The sequence below is a fragment of the Ursus maritimus genome, unplaced genomic scaffold (genome assembly GCF_017311325.1).
Source record: "Ursus maritimus isolate PB19 unplaced genomic scaffold, ASM1731132v1 scaffold_10, whole genome shotgun sequence".
NCBI classification, from domain to species: domain Eukaryota; kingdom Metazoa; phylum Chordata; class Mammalia; order Carnivora; family Ursidae; genus Ursus; species Ursus maritimus.
Window position 1 is genome coordinate 1,779,560 of NW_024423344.1, and position 20,619 is coordinate 1,800,178.

At 34.4% G+C, this 20,619-nt stretch overlaps 1 protein-coding gene across 3 annotated transcripts in view; it reads left to right on the forward strand.

Moving 5' to 3' along the window:
* Positions 1-20,619, forward strand: part of ZMYM2 (zinc finger MYM-type containing 2) — a 136,239-nt gene that overhangs the window by 69,444 nt on the left and 46,176 nt on the right. For all 3 annotated transcript variants that reach the window (XM_040621217.1, XM_040621208.1, XM_040621209.1), the window contains 5 exons: positions 253-418; positions 1,163-1,375; positions 14,046-14,117; positions 17,996-18,146; positions 18,627-18,742. In XM_040621217.1, the coding sequence (XP_040477151.1) occupies positions 253-418; positions 1,163-1,375; positions 14,046-14,117; positions 17,996-18,146; positions 18,627-18,742 (718 nt within the window). The remainder of the gene's footprint in view (positions 1-252; positions 419-1,162; positions 1,376-14,045; positions 14,118-17,995; positions 18,147-18,626; positions 18,743-20,619) is intronic.

Genomic DNA, 20,619 nt, shown 5'->3' on the forward strand with positions numbered 1-20,619 from the left:
GTTAAGGAGTTTGAAGATAAATTGAGTACTGGCAAAGATTTAATGGTATAAAATATTTTTGTTTCTTAATCTTTTGTGTTCATATTTTATTGCCAAGAAGTTTTAAATAGTAATAAGTGATTTAATGGATCTAAAAATGGTGTTTGATTCCCAGACTTCAATTTATGGAAATTAGAAATATTAGTTATTATTCTTATATTTGATTTCTTTTAAAACAGAATTTTACTTTAAGTTGTCCCACTTATTTTTCAGAGATATAACTACAATGAAAGGAACTATTGTTGCTCAAGTGGATTCAAGTGAATCCTTCCAGGAATTCTGTAGTACATCTTGTTTGTCTCTCTATGAGGACAAACAGAATCCTACTAAAGGAGCTCTAAATAAATCAAGATGTACAATTTGTGGTAAACTAACAGAGGTTTGTATTTTTGTGCCTTTTCTCTTTAGTTCTAACTAATAGGAATATTCTTAAATTTATTTAATAGTTAATGATAAATCAGTATATATTTCCTTAAAACTGAGGATATATAAAATTTATCTTATAAATATCCCATTATGTAATGCCATTCTCCCATGGGGAGAATGATTTAGGAAATATTAAAATATAATATTAATTGACTATTTTCTTGAGGTTTGGAACACGTAAATGCAAAACCATAGTGTTTAAACATGGAGGCTGACTACCAAGGAAAGACAACAAACTAGAATGCTTAAGAAAGAGAACAAGTGGAGGAAATATTTTTTGATAACTTCACATTATTAATATGGTATTAAAGTTTTTGCATTTGTTTGAAGAAAAAGAAACCTGTGTACTAGACATACCTTGTTTGAATTATTTATAATATTGGTTCTCTCCTCCCTTTCTAGAGCAGTGTACTTAATTTTAGTTCCTTTTGGATTTGTCTAAAAATTTCCAGTCTGTTTTAGAATTTTATGCTACCACTATCCAGATTGGGTTGTTTCCTATCAGTTTTAGATATCTCTAGAGAAGTTTGTAGTGATGTCAGTAGTGGTTCCCCCCTGCCATATTTTGTCTTTCTCTTTACCTAAATAAGCCTTCCACAGAAAAATCATTGAGGCATTTTCTTTCTTTTGGAGCACCTTGTTATTTAGTTACTTGTGATACTCATTTGTGTTTAAAATTTTGTTTGCTTGTTTTTAGATTCGCCATGAAGTCAGCTTTAAAAATATGACTCATAAGCTGTGCAGTGACCACTGCTTTAATAGATACAGAATGGCCAATGGTTTAATAATGAATTGCTGTGAACAGTGTGGAGAGTACCTGCCCAGCAAAGGTGCTGGAAATAATGTCCTGGTGATTGACGGTCAGCAGAAAAGATTTTGCTGTCAAAGTTGTGTCAGTGAATACAAACAGGTAATTCATGATCTAATCAAAATCCACCATTCGTTTGAATATGTTTTAAATTATTCTAATAGTTTTACTTTAGCAGCATTTATTAACTAGGTTTATCCTGGAATCTCATTTAATTCCATTATTGTCTTCATCTCTTGGAGATGACCTATCCCAAATGAATACAGATAAATGTAGATTATTGGACATTGTGTGATCTTACATATAATGGTAAATGCTAGCAGAGTAATTCCTCTTTCGAGATATTTGTTTATGGGTGGAGGAGAGGGGTTGCAAATAATGATTTTTCAAAGCTTAGCTTGGGAATGATTATCTTATTTATATTTCAGTGTTAAGGTCTTTTGAGTTAGTTTGTTTTTGAATATAGACATAATGGTTCAAAAGTAAAAGTACATAAAAAATATATTCAGAGAAGACCAGCTGCTGTTTCTATCTTCTCCTTTTGGTTTCTACTCATCTTTTATAGGTATTCGCTTTTCAGTTCTTAATATTTTGTGTGTTCTGTTATTTGAAAAATTAAGAAAATATGTAATTCATTCTTAGTTTCTCTTTTTTCTATAGAAAAGACAGCATACTGTATGTACTATGCTGCATCTTCCATTTTTCACTTCATAGTATATCTTGGAAATTATTGTATATCAATGATTTATGGACTTTCCTCTTTTTTTTAATGGCTGCTCAAATTTTCAGGAAATTTGTGAGCTGGTTATTAAAAACACTCTATTAAAAACAAATTAAACAAATATAAGTTTATATTAGTCTGCTAGGGCTGCCATAGTAAAATACCAGACTAGAGGGCTCAAACAACAAATTTATTTCTCGCAGTGTGAGGCTACAAGTCTAAGATCAAGGTGCCTTTCTGGGTTGGTTTCTGGTAAGGCTGCTCTTTGAGCCTTGCAGATAGCCTCCTTCTTGAGGTGTCCTCACCTGGTCTTTCCTCTTTTCAGAAGGGTGGTGGGGGGTCTTGGGTATTTCTTTCTCTTCTTGTAAGGCAGAACCTTAGTCCTGTCTGATTGGACCGCACTCTTAGTACTTTTTTAACTTTAACTGTCCCCTTATAGGCCCAATTCCAAATACAGTTTCATCAGGAGTAGGGCTTTAGCATATGAATTTTGGGGGGAACACAATTCAGACCTTACCAATACTGAAAACAAAGTAAGTACTCAAAACCTATTACTTCCTAATTATTGTATTTTAATATCATCTGTATTCTTACTTGTGTCTGTTGTGTTTATATAATGGAAATATTACACATAATGGTGTGCTTTTGTGCATCTCTTCCCAGTTTCATGTTTAGTTTCATTTTGTAGCCTGAAATTAGCCGTAGTGGGAGTATTTTCATGGCAGATGTAGCAAATTATGTTGTCTCCTTAGTCTCCGAAGAGCTAGTGGTTAAGCATATCCCAGACAGCACTGGGCTATATGATAGTTTATTTGATCACTTTGCTGTTGGATGGTATTGGGGTTATTTCCAGTTTTTTGCTATTTTAACCCACACCAACTTACGGCTTATTATGTGAATTTTTAAATTTTATTGTCAAACAGTTTTCTTTTATTGCTTCTGGATTTTGTTTCATATACTTTCCTCACTCCCAGACTATAAAGGAATGCTTTTCATATTTTCCTTCTGTTTGCAAGGCTTCATTTTAATATTTAAATCTTTAATGCATTTAATGGAATTTATTCTGGTATATTGTTGAATTATGGGTCAAATATTATCTGCATCCAAATGACTGTCCTTGAGAATCAGCATCTTTGTGATGTCAGAATGTCCTATCATAGGGCAAGGGATTTCATTCTATTTGTTATATCATTGTGTTCCTGTTAAATTCACAAATATTTTGGGATGCCTGGGTGGCTCAGTCGGTTAAGTGTCTGGTTAATTGTTTTGTCTGCCATATCCTGGGCTCCCTGCTCAGTGGGGAGCCTCCTTCTCCTTCTGCCTGCCTCTTGTGCTGTCTCCCTGCTTGTGCATGCTTTCTCTGTCTCTCACAAATAAATAAAATCTAAAAAACAAATGGAAAAAAATAAATTGATAAATATTTTATCTTCTTGTTGCTATTTTATTTTAAAGATTTTATTTATTTGAGAGAGAGAGAGTGAGCACTTGCAGACTTGGGCAGGAGCACGGGGAATAGCAGAGGGGGAGGGAGAGGGAAAGGGAGGGAATCCCTAGCAAACTCCACACTGAGCCCTGAGCCCAACCCTGGGCTGTATCTCACAACTCTGAGATTCATGACCTGTGTAGCATGCTAACTGACTGAGCCACCCAAGCACCCCTGATGCTATTTTAAATGAGGTTTTCTTTTCCATTATTTTATGTGTGTGTATACATATATGTATGCACATACATTTTTAAATTGATTTTAAATACCTGCTATCTAACTAAATCATCATTATTGGTTAATTTTCTTGGATTTTAAACTAAACCATCATACCATCTGCAAATAGAGAAAGTTTAGGTCTTTCTTTACATTTCTCATTCCCATTATTATTTTGTCTTGCCTGATGACGTTTCCTAATAACTCCAGTACAGTTTTGAATAGTGGAAGTAGTAAATATCTTTGTTTTTCCAGTGGGAATTTCTTTGATGTTTCCTTATTAAATTAGATTCTGGCTTTAGGGTTGAGGTAAATATGTTTCACCATATTAAAAAATTACCTATTGAGGGGCGCCTGGGTGGCACAGCGGTTAAGCGTCTGCCTTCGGCTCAGGGCGTGATCCCGACGTTATGGGATCGAGCCCCACATCAGGCTCCTCCGCTGGAAGCCTGCTTCTTCCTCTCCCACTCTCCCTACTTGTGTTCCCTCTCTCGCTGGCTGTCTCTATCTCTGTCAAATAAATAAATAAAATCTTAAAAAAAAAAATTACCTAGTGAGTTTTGTTTTATTAAGTATTTTATCAAAAATGAATGTTGAGTTTTGAAGGTCTTCAGTGTCTGTGGAGGTGATTATGACTTTTTTTCTCTCCTTTTAATCCATTAATATGTGGATTATTTAAATGAGTTTTGTAATCCATCTAACCATTCTTTCATTGCTAGAATAAACCATACCTGTCATCATATTTTAAATGTTTAGTTGTCATTGTTTATATTTAGTACTTTCCCATTGGTATTCGTAAGTGACATTGGTCTTTAATTTCTCTTTTTTGGGTGCATTCTTTAAGATGTCAGTGTTACATTTAAAAAATGCTCAAGACCAAATTCTTACCTTTACATGCTTAAAGCAATAAAAATGAAAATAAATGAATTAAATATTTAACTCAAAAAGTTGTAAAACGAAAACAAACTAAAAAGAGAAGAAATAAAGATAAAAGTAGGAGTTAGTGAGTTAGGAAATAAAAACAGTACGAAAATAATCCAGAATGCTGCTTTTATGATAAATAAATTCTGTGGAAAACTAGACCAGCTGATCATTAATTGGGAAAAGAGGTTTAAAAATGCCCAAATTTACAAAAATAAGAAATGAAAAGGTGGACTTAACCATCAAAACAGAGGAAATGGAAGAAAATCATTTAAAAGGGACTACTTCGTATACAACTTTATATAAAAATGTTGAAAACCTAGCTGAGTAGTTTTCCATGAAAATATAATTTTTGTGTATGTGAAAATATAATTTACCTAAATTGACTCCAGAGCAGATAAAATAAGGCAGAGAAATTTCCATAGAAGAAATAGAGATAGTTATCAATGAACTACCCCACAAAGAGAAACGGACTCTGGTGTATCTTTCTTTTCTCTTTTTTTTTTTTTTAAAGATTTTATTTATTTATTAGAGTGAGCACTAGCTGAGAGGGAGGAGCAGAGGGAGAGGGAGAGGCAGACTTCCCGCTGATCAGGGAGCCTAACTTGGGGCTTGATCCTAAGACCCTGGTATCTTGACCTGAGGTGAAGGCAGACGCTTAACTGACTGAGCCACCCAGGAACCCCAACTCAGATGTTTCATAGGGAAATTCCATCAGATTTAAACTAGGTAATTGCAATGCTATTTCAAACCATTCCAGAGCAGGAAACGGGAAGAAAATAACTCATAGTTTTTTAAAACAAATGTGATAAACATATACAAAACAACATTTCCAATTGTTTTGAAACGTTTTTAAGTATGCAGTTGAGTGACATATGAAAGACATTCATAATGTGCAATCATCGTCTCTGTTTTTAGAATTTTTTTTTTTTTTAAAGATTTTATTTATTTATTCGACAGAGATAGAGACAGCCAGCGAGAGAGGGAACACAAGCAGGGGGAGCGGGAGAGGAAGAAGCAGGCTCATAGCAGAAGAGCCTGACGTGGGGCTCGATCCCAGATCGCCGGGATCACGCCCTGAGCCGAAGGCAGACGCTTAACCGCTGTGCCACCCAGGCGCCCCTGTTTTTAGAATTTTTTAATGACTCAAACAGAAACTGATGAGGCCACTAACTCCTCATCTTCTCTTAACTTCCTTGGTCCCTGGTAATCTCTAATCTACTTTGCGTCTGTATGAATTTGCCTATTCTAGATATTTCATATACTTGAAGTCATACATTATCTGTCCTTTTGTGTCTGATTTATTTCACTTAGGACAATGTTTTCAATATCATCCATGTTGTAGCGTTACTTTTTACCTCTGAATAATATTCATGTATAGACCACATTTTGTTTATCCATTCATTTGTTGCAGGGCATTTTGGTTGTTTCCAACCTTTTGACTAGTGTGAATCATGCTGCAATGAGCTTTGGCATGCAAGTATCAGTTTGAGTCGTGGTTTTTAGTTCTTGGTATATACCTAAGAGTGGATTTGCTTGGTCATAGGCTAATTTTATGCTCTCTCAGGAACTGTAAAACTATTTTCCGAAACAGCTGTATTGATAATTCCTAACAGCAGTACATGAGGTTTCCATTTACTGTAACTNTTTCCCAACACTTAATTACTTTCTGTTTTTTAATCCTTATTTTTTATTTTAATCATCCTTGTAGATGTGAGGTGGTATCTCTTTGTGGTTTTTGGTTTGCATTTCTCTGATTACTGATGATGTTGAGTATATTTTTCATGCTTATGGATGATTTGTATATCTTCTCTGGAAAAGTATCTATTGAAGTCCTTCACCCATTTTGAATTGCATTGTTTTTCCTTTTGTTTTTCAGTTGTAGGAGTTTGTTCTTTTTTTTAAAGATTTTATTTATTTGAGGTAGAGTGAGCAAGAGAGAGCATGAGCCGGGGGTAGGGGGAGAAACATGCTCCCCACTGAGCAGAGAGCCTGACGGGCTTGATTACGGGACCTGAGCTGAAGGCAGACGCTTAACCAACTGAGCTACCCAGACACCCCTTAGAGTTCTTTTTTTTTTAATATTCTGAATATTAATCCCTTATTTCTTAAGTTTTTTTTTTTAAGATTTATTTATTCCTTTGAGAGAGCAAGAGAGAGCAAGAGTGAGAGAGAGAGAGCTCCCGAGCGTGGGGCAGAGGGGCAGAGGGAGAGGCGGTTCCAAGGAGACTCTGCACTGAAGGCAGAGTGTGAAGCCCCTTGTGGGGCTCAATCTCAGGACCTGGAGATCACCACCTGAGCCAAAACCAAGAGTTGGCTGTTCCACCGACTGCGCCACCCCGGAGCCCCTAATCACTCATTTGATTTATGGTTGCAGATATTGGCTCCCATTTATTGGTTGCCTTTTTACTTTCTTGATAATGTCATTTGATGTAAAATTTTAATGTTAATAAAGTCAATTAACCTCTTTTTTCCTATGTTGATTATGTCTTTGGTGCTGTATCTAAGAATTTTTTGCCAAATCAAAGGTTAAGAAGGCTTATTCCTGTATTTTCTTTTAACAGCTTTATGGTTTTAACTCTTACATTTAGGTCTTTGGTCCATTTTGAATTAATTTTTGTTTATGATGTGAGACAGGCATCCAGCTTAATTCTTTTGTATATGCAAATCCAGTTGTCCCAGCATCATCTGTTGAAGAGAGTATTGTTTTCCTATGGAATGGACTTGTCATATTCTCAAATATTAATTGGCCATAGGTGGGTAGGTTTATTTCTGGACTTTCATTGTATATTCCATTGGACTACATGTCTGTTCTAGTGCAAGTACCACACTGTTGTGGTAACTGTGTCTTTGAAGTAAGTTTTGAAATTAGAAAAATGAGTCTTCCAACTTTATTCTTCTTTAAAAATTAGGTGTTCTAGACCCATTCCAATGGTATGTGAATTTGAGGATCAGCTTTTCCATTTCTTCAGAAAAGGTTGTTAGAATTTGGATAGTGATTGCACTGATCCTTAGATTGCTTTGGGTAGTATTGACATTTCAACAATGTTAAATCTTCCTGTTTGTGAATATGGGTTGTCTTCCCATTCATTTAGACCTTTCTTAATTTCTTTATTTTTTTTTTAAGATTTTATTTATTTATTCGACAGAGATAGAGACAGCCAGCAAGAGAGGGAACACAAGCAGGGGGAGTGGGAGAGGAAGAAGCAGGCTCATAGTGGAAGAGCCTGATGTGGGGCTCGATCCCAGAACGCCGGGATCACGCCCTGAGCCGAAGGCAGACGCTTAACTGCTGTGCCACCCAGGCGCCCCTAGACCTTTCTTAATTTCTTTCAGCAGTTTGTAGTTTTCAGGGTACAAGTCTTTACCTTCTGCGGTATATTTATTTATAATATTTTATTCTTTTGAACACTATTGTTAATGGAATTGCTTTATTAATTTCCTTTTCAGATTGTACATTGCTAGTGTTTAGAAACACAACTGATATTTAAGTGTTGATCTTACACCTGCAACTTTGTTGAATTTATTAGCTCTAGTAGCTTTACTGTGGATCCCTTGGGATTTTCTCCATATAGAGTCATATCATCAGTGAATAACAGTAGTTTTACCTCTTCCTTTCCAATTTAGATGCCTTTTATTTCTTTTTCCTAACTGTTCTGGCTAGAAGTTTCACTATTTTGTAGACTAGAAGAAGTGGTGAAATTGTGCAGGCATGTTTTGTTTCTGATCTTAACAGGAAAAACCTTGTGTCTTTGTAGAGTCTGATGTTAGCTGTGGGGTTGTTCATATATGGCATTTATTATGTTGAGGTAGTTTTCTTCTATTCTTAGTTTGTTGAGGGTTTTTTTTTTTTAAATCATAAAAGTGTGTTGGATTTTGTCAATCTTTCTTTTACCATTTGAGATTATCAAATGGTTTTTACCTTCATTGTGTTCATGTGTTTTATTATATTCATTATTTTTTATTGAACCACTGTTTGCATTACTGGGATAAATCCCACTTGGTTGTGGTATGTAATACTTTCAATGTGCTGCTGAATGTGGTTGACATTTAACATCCTAAATTTTATATCTATTTTGAGGTGATAATTGGCATTTAAGAACTCTGCTCCTGGGGCGCCTGGGTGGCACAGCGGTTAAGTGTCTGCCTTCGGCTCAGGGCGTGATCCCGGCGTTCTGGGATCGAGCCCCACGTCAGGCTCCTCTGCTGGAAGCCTGCTTCTTCCTCTCCCGCTCCCCCTGCTTGTGTTCCCTCTCTCGCTGGCTGTCTCTATCTCTGTCGAATAAATAAATAAAATCTTAAAAAAAAAAAAAAAAGAACTCTGCTCCTGTGTAGCCTCACCCTCATTTATGTTGTAATAAATTACATCTTAAACATTGTTTGCATAATAACATAGACTTGCAATTGTGTTTTGTGCATTTGTTCTTAAAATCATGTAGGAAATAAAAATTGGACTTACAAACTGAAAATACAGCACTATTGCGTTTTATGTTTGCCCATGTAGTTACTTTTACTAAAGATCCTTATTTCTTCATTCTGCTGGAGTCACTGTCTAGTTTCCTTTCCAGTTTGGCATAAATCTTTGACTCTCTTTAGCATTTCTTGTAGAGTAGATCTAGTGGTGACAAATTCCCTCAGTTTTCTATTTGGGTATGTCTTTATTTCTTCTTCATGTTTGGATAATAGTTTTGCCAGATTTTTGTTTGAAAGTATTTTTCTTTCAGCATTTTACATATGTCATTTCACTGCCTTTTGGTTTCCACGGTCTCTGATGAGAAATTGGTGGAAAATCTTATTGAGGATTCTTTGTACTTGATAATTAGCTTGTCTCTTTCTGCTCAAGAATCTCTGTGTCTTTCAACAATTTGATTATATTGTGTACTGTTGTGTGTCTTTTTGAGTTTATCCTACTTAAAATTTGTTGTGCTTTTCAGCTTTGTAGATTAGTTTCGCCTCATCAAACTTATGAAGTTTTCAGTCTTCTTTCTTTCTCTTTTTTTCTTTCTTTCTTTCTTTCTTTCTTTCTTTCTTTCTTTCTTTCTTTCTTTCTTTCCTTTGTTTTCTTCCTTTTTTTTTTTTTTAAGTATTTATTTGAGACAAAAAGCGGGAGAAAGAGCACGAGCAGGGGAAGGGGCAGAGGGAGACGGAGAAGCAGAATGCAGATTCCCCACTGAGTAGAGAGCCCTATGCTGGAATCCATCGCAGGATCCTGGTATCAGAGCTCTGAGCCACCCAGTTGACCTGTTATTTTTTAAAATAATCATTCTTTGTTCTGTCTATTCTTCCGGGACTCTCATAATGCACATGTTGGTCTGCTTGATCTGTTCTACAGGTTCCTTAGGATTTGTTCACTTTTCTTCGTTGTTTTTTTTTTTTTCTTTCTGCTCTTCAGACTGTAATTTCAGTTTGGGCCTAGTTACTGCTGGTGGAAGTCCTTATGTTACCAGTTCTCATCTTGAGGGGGTAGGTAACAGGGTACCTTGTTACTTCCTGATAGGATAGAAGTTCAGGCTCCCTACTTCGCCTTTTCTCACGTCACCATAGCTGGGTTGCTGCAGTGGGGCACTGCATTGCAGCCAGGCCAAGGTAGAGTCTAAGCTCTCCACTTGTCCTTTTCTCGTGTGGGTGGGGTTAATGCCATATTGTTCCTGTGGTGGTTGGGTCAAGTAGAGGGGCTATTGACTAAAGGCGTTTTGTCCTTCTACGCTGTAATTCCAAGTGTATTTCTTTTATAGCTTTGTCATTCATTTTCTGTTGCTGGTTTCAAGATTTTTTTTGTCTTTATTTTTATTCAAATTTAAATTTTATTTAAAATTTTCAGAAATTTGATTGTGATAATATTGTGATTCGTTCAGTTTTCCCTTTCTGGGATTTGCTCAGCTTCTTTTATCCATAGGTTTGTATCTTCTGCCTAATTTGCAATGTTCCTTTGACTACTTTTTCAACCCTATCCTCTTCCTTCTCTCCCTCCAGGACTGTAGTGACTTTTATTCTTTGTTGAAAGAGGCCAAATAGGGAGCCTGAATTTCTGTATATTTTTTATAGTCCTACAGATCCCTGAGGCTCTTTTCTTTTTTCTTTTTTCCATCCAAGTCTGTTTTCTTTCAGTTAAGTTTGGATAATTTCTATATTTCCCTGCAATGATTCTTTCCTCTGTCTTCTCCATTCTGCTATTGGTTGGGGTTTTCTCTTGTTGTTTACTAATAATTTCTTTTAGAATGGTGTTTTTTGTTTTTTGGGTTTTTTTTTAGTTTCAGAGGTAGAGCTTAGTGACTCATCAGTTGCATATAACACCCAGTGCTCATTACATGAAATTCCCTCCTTAATGCCCATCACCCAGTTACCCCATCCCCCAGTAACCCATCCCCCACCCACCTCCCCTCCAGCCACCCTCTGTTTGTTTTCTATAGTTAAGAGTTAGAATGGTTTTAGTGTTACAGAAAAATTAAGCAGATAGTACAGAGTTCTCCTGTGATGGTCTTTTATTGATACCTTAAATCAGTAAGATAACATTTGTTGCAGTTAATGAACTGGCATTAATATATTTGTTATTTTGTAAAGTCTATCTTTTATTCATATTTCCTTAACTTCTACATAATGCCCATTTTCTTTACAGGATCCCATCTGGGATACCACATTATATCCAGTAATCATGTTACCTCAGGCTAGTCTTGGTTATGACATTTTCTCAGACTTTTGTTGGTTTTCAATGACCTTGACAGTTTTTAAGATTTAGATATATTGTAAGATGCCCCTCTATTGGAATTTGAAGTTTTCTCATCATTAGACAGATTGGAGCTATATGTTTTTAGGAAGAATGTCACAGAGGTGTTTACTTTTTACACTGCCATTTTCATCACATCACAAGAGTACATCTATCAACATGATTTAAGTTACTGTTGAAGTTGATGTTGATCACCTTGCTGAAGTAGCACTTGTCAGGATTCTCCATTGTAAATTCTCCACCCCATTTCCATGTTGTACTCTCTCTTTTTTTTTTTTTTTTTGAGAGAGAGAGTGTACACCCAGCAGGGGAGAGGAGCAAAAGGTGAGGGAGAGAGAGAGAGAATCTTAAGCAGGCTCCATGCCCTGTGCTGAGCCTGAGGCAGGGCCCTGAAATCAGGACCTGAGCTGAAATCAAGAGTCAGTCCTTAACTGACTGAGTCATCCAGGCTCTCCCCTTGTTGTATTCTTGAGAATGAAGTCACTGTCTCCTTTCGGGTGGAGTATACAGCTAATTGGAATTTTTCTGCATAAGAGATTGGTCTTTTCTCCTACATTTATTAATTTATTCAGTCATTTATTAATATTAGTAGGGACTCATAGATATTTTATAATTTTGGGCTATAATAAAATACAGTTTTATTTTGTTGATCAAAATTTTCTAGCTTTGGCCATTGGGAGCACTTTCACTTGGCTCCTGCATTCTTTTGACTTACCCTATCTGTTGATTTTTTTAATTTCTGTTACTGGTTTTTTTTGAGTCCTAGAATTTCCATTTAGTTCTTATTTATATCTTCTATTTTTTTATATGAATTTCTATTTTTTCATTGTTAAGTGTGTTTTTTATTCTTTGTTGAAACATTTTTATCTTGGCTGCTTTAAAAATCTTTGTCATAATTCTAACATCTCTGTCATTGTTGGCATCTACTGATCATCTTTTTCCATTTATTTTTATTTTTATTTTTTTAAAAGATTTTCTTTATTTGGGGGGGGGAGAGAGAGCAGCAGAGGGGTGAAGAGCAGAGGGAGAAGCAGACTCCCTACTGAGCCAGGAGCCCGATGCAGGACTCGATCCCGGGTCTCTGGGAATATGACCTGAGCTGAAGGCAAATGCTTAACCAACTGAGCCACCCAGGTGTCTTTTTCCATTCAAATTGTTGTTTCTCTGGGTTTTGATAGGATACATGATTTTATTTTTAATCAAAGCCTGGAAATTTTTGATATTATGTTATTATATTCTGGATCTTATTTAAACCTTCTTCAGCTGGCTTTTATTTGACACTGCTGTGGTAGGAGTAGGAAGGGGTAGGGGTAGGGGTTGAAATCCAGGCTCTCCATTTGGCCTCTGTTGATACCCGTTGAGGTGGGCTCCTTGTTATTGCTGGATGAGGGTAGGCATTCTGGCTCCCCTCTGGGCTTTGGCTGATCCACCCAAACTGGGAGGAGTAGGAATACCACCTTACTGCTCCCCACGTAGCCTCCACTGACACCAAATGATTCCATTCTAATGGCTATAGAAAATACTCTTTGTACTATGATTAAATAAATTAAAAATTATTTAAAAAGTTTTTCATCTTTCATTCTGTAAAATATTATTTTCATGTGTAATTCATATATTGCATGTTCATAATTTACAAGTAAGTAAATGGAAATCCACGCATATACATTGTTACTTGACAAGGGAACACAATCAGACATGTTTGGAAACCACTACATAAGATGCTATAGTGAAGGTCTTTTCCTATAATCTGGGGGAACTAAAACTGTATGGTGATCTTTTCTTACCCTTGCCCTCCCCCTCCCCTTTTGACATTTTTCTCTAACATTTAACTTAGCTGCCATTGTTTGTATCCCCATTGCTGAATTAGTTTCTGGAATATACTGATACAGGTAATTAATAATCTGGATCCTGGCAGTGGAGACTGTATAATACTTAACACTTCTCTTTCAATATTTTATTTTCCATTTTCTCATATGGTATTTTGACTTTAATGGAAAGCAGGATGCTTTCTGCAAGGAGTAAGATGTATATTCATATGTGCTGTAAACTGTCATGTGCTCTAAAAAGAGTTTCCAAAACAACCCATTTGCCAGTAATGAAAACTGTACCTGCATAATCTTCAAATCACTTAATTTAGAATGTTTTGAGGTACCATAGGCTATAATGAGATCTTAGAATACACTGTCGTCTAAGAGAAATAAGTAATTTTTTTTTTTTGTCTAGGTCTACTTAGGCAAGTCAAGTAAGTTTAAAGGTCTGTTTATATTTATAATTTGTTACCTGTTATTGTTTTATCATTAAATGATTTTTTTTCTTATAGGATAATTAAAATAATTTAACAATGGCACTGGGGATAGGACAGAGGCATTTTTAAAAGTTGGAATGAGTTTTAAGACACAGACAATTAAGAATCAACTTTTACGGGGCGCCTGGGTAGCGCAGTCGTTAAAGCGTCTGCCTTCGGCTCAGGGCGTGATCCCGGCGTTCTGGGATCGAGTCCCACATCGGGCTCCTCTGCTGGGAGCCTGCTTCTTCCTCTCCCAATTCCCCTGCTTGTGTTCCCTCTCTCGCTGGCTGTCTCTGTCAAATAAATAAATAAAATCTAAAAAAAAAAAAAAATCAACTTTTACTGATTTGCTTATTTGTCTTTCAATTAAGCAGCTTCTTTATATGTTTTTTTTTTAATGTCTTTTAAATATTTTTTTAGGTAGGTAGCCATCCAAGCTTTCTGAAGGAGGTTCGAGACCACATGCAGGACTCTTTCTTAATGCAACCCGAGGTAAGCAGGAATGTAGCTGTGGTTAAGCCCTTAACAATTTCATGTACTGCTATTGTCTTTATTATGTAACTGAAAAATCATGTGGATTTTGAAGTATATTAAAATTTATGAACTTAAAATATGTCAGATGATGATGTTTTCTTATGTTATCATAGGCAAAATTTATTTCACTAAATTTTACATGTATTGTGATATACTCATTTGCTTTTAGGTATTTTTATTAAAAATTATTTTCAGATAAAAAATTTATGCACAGTACCTTGTCCAGAGTAGGCATTTACCTAGGATATAAAAGGTCCTCTCTTTTGTGCCTACCTGAAAGATATTAAAAATCCTTTATTTTGTAAAAATTTCTAAATTCATATTCCTTACTCTAGGTGAATGGATTAGTACAGAAATATGTGTATAATAAATATGTACAATTAATAATTATAACTGTAGTACAAGGAATTTCATATTGACATACTCCTGCTATATGATTAATCTATATACCTTATTCAAATTTTAAAACATTAATGTCCCTTGCAGCAAATGGAAAAAAAAAATTACTTCTTGTTTAGGATCCAATCCTGGATCATAGGCCATTATTTCTTTAAAAATGTTTTTTGCCCCCCCAACCCCTTCCTGAGACCCCAATTCCAGATATATTAGATTTCCTGCTATTGTCCCATGGTCCCTGTTGCTGTATTATTTATTGGGTTTTTTTCGTCTTTTTTTTTCTTCTTCATTTTGCAGAATGTCTGTTGTTGTATCTTTAATTTTACTTATCTTTTCTAATACACTGTTAGTCCCATGTGGTATATTTTATGTCTCAGATCTTGTATTTCTCATTTCTAGAAGTTCCATCTGGGTCTTTTTTATATCTTCTATTCCTTTCCTCATTATGTTCATGTTTTCCTCTACTGCTTTCTTGAATATATCAGCATATTTATCATAGCTCTTTTAACATTTTTGCCTTGTATTTTCTTAGCTGTCATTTCTAGATATGTTTCCACAGCTTGATTTTTAAAAATTTCTATATAATGAGTTATATTATGTTTTGTGGAATGTTTAAAAGCCATTGTTTCATATCTTTTGTGTCGTTTTCTGGTTTTTAAAAGTGGGAGGTTAAATCTAGTCTCTGTACTCCATCATGGCTGGGGTTGGAAGTCCTGTCAGCTTTAATATGAAATAGTTCCCTAGTCTTTGTCTTTCATGACCTTGACATTTTTTGAATACTACAGGACATTTAGTAGAGTGCCCCTCAATTTCAAGTACATCAAGCTTTTATCTCTTGAGTACCTTCCCATGTGGTTCACTCACTTGGTCAAAATGTAGTAAAAGAATTATGTATTGCATACATGTAAAAGAATAAATTAGGAGGAAGTTTTATGTAAAATCATGTGATGATTAATTTTGATATTCATATGGAATTGTGTAAAATTTAAATGTACCATTTTTTAATGAGTAGACTGAAAATGAGCCAATTTGCCATAAATTCCCCATTATATATACCTTTCCCTTACCAGTATCTTGTTTAATTAGTTTTACCTTATTCTTTTTCACTGAATTTGTGAGTAGGTTTATTTTCTCCCATGTCTGCATGGGGAATATAATAATTGTGAATTTATTACAGTTAATTTCATTTTTTAACTCACTCAATGTCTATTTGTAGGATGAATGAAATTTAAATATTTTGATTGTTTACACAAAGAACAGAAAACATGGCATGAACAGATATTTCTTTTTTTTACTAATGTTCTTTCATTAAATGGGTCCTTTTATTTTTGAAGTAGTGGTGGCTGTGAAAGTGGCTGTGTTAAAATATTTTCAATATTAATGATTCTATCTTTCTGATAGTACTTTCTCATTCTCTTCAGATAAAAGTATTTGTCAGTGTGGACCAGTTGCTTAGCTCCTTGTTTACTTGACCCAATTCAACTGGTCTACTTTTTATTGGTACGTCTTAAAACTTACTAATTACTTAACCATTCTGCCAATAAAATTATTGTCAACTTAAAGGATGTTTCTAATAAGTTAAAAAAAAATTCTAATCCAGGTTTAGGTTAGATGGTTGGACTTCATTTATATTAATAAAAGAATTCTTGATGGGTGCTGCTACATGCAGGTCTTGTACAAGAATCTGCTGAGAGCTGCTTGCTTTTTCTCTTTGTAATCCTGTGATTTAATGGCAAGTGTCCTGATATTTTTAGTATTCCTGATTTGTACTATGGTGCCAGATTTTAAAAATTCTTTTTTCTTTCATTGTTTTATTGATGTGTTTTCTTTGACTCTTTTCCCATTATAAAAATTTGAATTATTATATAGGCCTCAGGAAAATATTTTGTCATTTCAAGCAAAAAACCAGCATTCTCCTCTATTGTTTTTGTAACACTGGGAAAGTCATAATTAGACTTAATAGGTTTGCAGTTATTCTTTTCTGTTCCTTGTTACTATTCTTTTACTGTTGATAAGTATTTCTTTTTGCAGTCTATGAGAGATTGAAGAATGGGTTGATTTCCACTTTGAAAAGTAAAACTTAGGACTTCTATGAAGTGGGATTTAAGTAAATGAGGAATAGGCAGCATTGCTTATTTTTTATGGTACCAGTTATGTTTTTTTATAACTTCCATTTGTTGTATGCTGAGAAAGTTTTTTTTTTTTTTTCTTTTTTTGATGTTGATGTTAGTTATTTGGTTTTGGTTATTTTACCTTCAATTTATTACCTTTATTTTCTAAAATCCTGTGGCGCTTATGATATTTGTCCATGCAGTTTACCCATTTTGTTATTTTTGGCCTGATAGTCATCTTCCCTGACATTTGTTGGTCATCCATCCATGGAACATTTTGAGGCCTTTTAATATCATTATATTGTACTAGATGCTGTTGGGTATGACAGTGATTAAAGAATCTCAACATCAGGTGGAAAAATGGATGCAATTATTTTGCAGTATGATATGTGATATTTGATTTAGCGGCTTGATAGTTGTGTAACCACTCAGAAGAAAGATCAAATACAAGTTGCACTTTCTAAAGACTTGCTTTTCCTTATGTTTGATTTCTAATTGTGACTATCATGTTTTTAATAGAAATACACCAGTTCATCTGCTGTATTTGTATTTTTGTAAGACTATGTATATTTCAGTAATATTGCTTTTGTCTAGTAATTTTCAAAGTGTACCTCCTTCGGTCTTACCATTATATAGTTTACCTTGTTTCTTTGAATTACGTGTTGGCAAATACTCTTGCCAGAAGGGCTGACTAGTCTTGTCTGTTGACTAATTACTAGCTTTAGTTAATAGCCCCAAATCTTGTTAAATGACATTTTTTTTTTTAGTTTAAAAAAATCTAAAATGATGGTGTTTTATCATGGTTGAATGAGGTTTTAAATGTACTATACATAGGTGGTTAATTGGTTTTAAGAGAAGTTCCAAAAGTTCTTGAGACAACAGCACAGCTCAGTGGAAAAAAATATTTAAGATCAAATTTTTCTTCTGAAGGAACATAGTCATTTGATTATTAAGGCTTATACTTTGTAGGTCCATTTAATTTCTTCTGTCAAATGACAAAGAAGTGTGTCATGGTAAACAGAAAACACTGTGCCTTTGTTTTTCAGTTTATACTTTACCTATATAGGTGGGGATTCTATTAAACTAATTATTAGAGAAAAATCCTAGTTTTTGAAGGAGACTTAGCTAAGATCATTACTTTTGTTTGAACCTGATTTAGCTGCATTGTAGTTAACAGTTTGCATCCAGATGAAGATTTCTGACCCACTAAACCTGATTAGAGATTAACAAAATTGTTTTGCAGAGAGAAAAGGTGTACTGAAAAATATAAAATTTTTTTCTAAGTAAGTTATAGTTTTCTTAATTATCTTTTTATGTTTCAAATTTTAGAAATATGGAAAACTGACCACTTGTACTGGTTGCCGGACACAGTGCAGGTTTTTTGATATGACTCAGTGTATAGGTCCTAATGGATATATGGAGCCATATTGTTCAACTGCTTGCATGAACAGTCACAAGACAAAATATGCAAAATCACAAAGTAAGTTTCAGGTATTTGGGAAGTTAAAAAACCTTAATAACATGACCAATTTCTTAACTACTCTTTCCCCTTAACTTCGTTTTTATAGTTGTTTTTAACTCGTAAATAATTTTTATTTATCACACTAAACTTTCTTACTGAAGACTTTTTTTAGTGATTTTGACCGTTCCATATTTCTTTGATTTTCTTTAGTTTTAAGTTATTGGTGAAGTTCTGTCCATGTCTCTGTTCTTAGCTAAAATTGTTTTTTCTTCCAAAGATCGAAAATTGAGATTGTTTCCTGTGTCTGTGTATATTTTAGAGACATGATGTCAGACTCTTTATAATGGTATTTTTTAAGGTGCAAATAATCTTGGAAATTAAAAAGAATAGTTTATAGAAGCTTCCGTTAAAAAAAAAATTCTCAGAGGTCAGTTAAAATTTTGTTCTAGACTTTTATCACTTTATAAAGAAATCAGATATGTACTTTTTCTCTCCTAGGTTTGGGAATTATTTGCCATTTTTGTAAGCGAAACTCTTTACCTCAATATCAAGCCACAATGCCTGATGGGAAACTGTATAACTTTTGCAATTCCAGTTGTGTGGCTAAATTTCAGGTTTGTTATTTATTTTGGATAACTCTCACTCCCAATATAAATACACATAGAAAATAAACAGTGTAATATGCTTTATTTTTATTAAATGTGCTAACTTTTATGTAGTTTGTTGAGGGTCAAACTGCAGGGTAGAGATTATAGAGTCACAGTAGTAGATATAGCTGCAGCAGCTCACCATTTAGCATGGAGAATCTAATTGACTTTTTAATTGTTGTTTATGGTAGACTTGGAGGAAAATAAATTTTAGTATAATTGAGCTCAGTGCCTGATGTGTACTATTTTCTTAGTCGATGGTTTCAATAACATGTGACTTTTAAGGGGAATTCTGTTTTATGATAAATGGGTGAAGAACATGGGTATATTTAGCCTGGAAGTGATGAGCATAAATGTTTTCTTTATATATTAGAAATATGCCATGTAAAATAGGGATGGGACTTGTTATAGTAGACCCTAATTTAAGATAAGATCAGTTTAGGGAGACATTGTTCATTTTCATAAATGTAAAGAACTTTCTGGCATAGTTCTTCAAAGTTAGATTATGGATAAGCTCAGAAGGTAGCATTACTAGAAGTGTTCAAATTTAAACTCATTGACCATTTGGAAGGGATAGTTGAAAAGGGAATTTAGCATTAGTTAAGTGGTACGAGTAGGTAGGTTTACCTTGCTGTAGGTGAAAATTTCAAGGTACTGAAAGGTTCAAACCAGTGCTTCAGGATAATCTTCCAGCAGTTGTACAGTGCTGCAGACACTGTGTTGTGTGTTAAACTGAAAATGCAGTGTCTTAAGTATGTTAGAGTAGTTACAACCATTATTAGCATTTAAACTGAGGTGGTTTTAAATTCAGCCAGGTGAATGTTGTTTTTATTAATAGTTATATCCTTGACTGAGTTTAGGTAATAAACCATTTTCATGACTAAACTTTTATTTTGGAAGTTGTGATCATGGCCATTGATACATCCTTTGAGTGGTAAATATTGCTTCTCACTTGTTGGCTTTTTTTAAACTAGAAATTAAGGAGTAGGGATTAATTAGATGAGAGAACAACAGTGTCTTTGGCATGCTGCTTCTCAGATTTCAACTTTATTTTTGATGTTGGTAAACTGAAATGTAAATAGAAAATGTTTTAACTACTTTTTTTATTTAACTGCAACTTGTATTGCCCATTATTTGAAGAGACAATTTGTATATATGTACATTGTATATTTTAAAGAAACCTTTAATGTAGACTCTTATTTCTGGGGAATGCATCCAGATAAGTGTAGGCAGCCTCATCACTGTAACTCTGCATAAAAGTGATACAAAGAATAGAAAAGCACCATTTTTTTTTCCTTTATCTTAAAGCACACCATAGATTTTGAATTTTATGTTTTCATTAGATGATGTTTCCATTTCAAAATAAGGTAATAGGATAGTATTCATTTATTTTGAAAGAATAGTTAACTTTAGTGGACTTACACAATTTTTTTTTGAAACATCAAGGGCACAGTTGCTGGTCTTTATTTAAAGAATTTATTCATCTAATAGTTACTGTCTTAAATCTGCATGTTTTCTTTTTTAACAAATTTTAATTGGGTTGTACGATACATGCAGAATTTTTAAAAAATGAGGTTTTTTGTATAAAGATTTTTTCCCTCTCTTCACTGCCACCCTGAAAAAATTTTAACTTCTATACTTTCAGAAGATTATATATAATATGTAAAATATATTAGAGAATGATAATTAAATATCAGTGTACTCACTACTCAGGTTAGAAATTAGAACAAAACTTTTTTTTTAAGATAGATTTATTTTAGAGAGAGAGAGAGAGTGCTGCCATGGCACCCGCCCCCCATGGATGTGTTTGAGTATGCGGAAGTGGTGGTGGGGGAGCAGAGGGA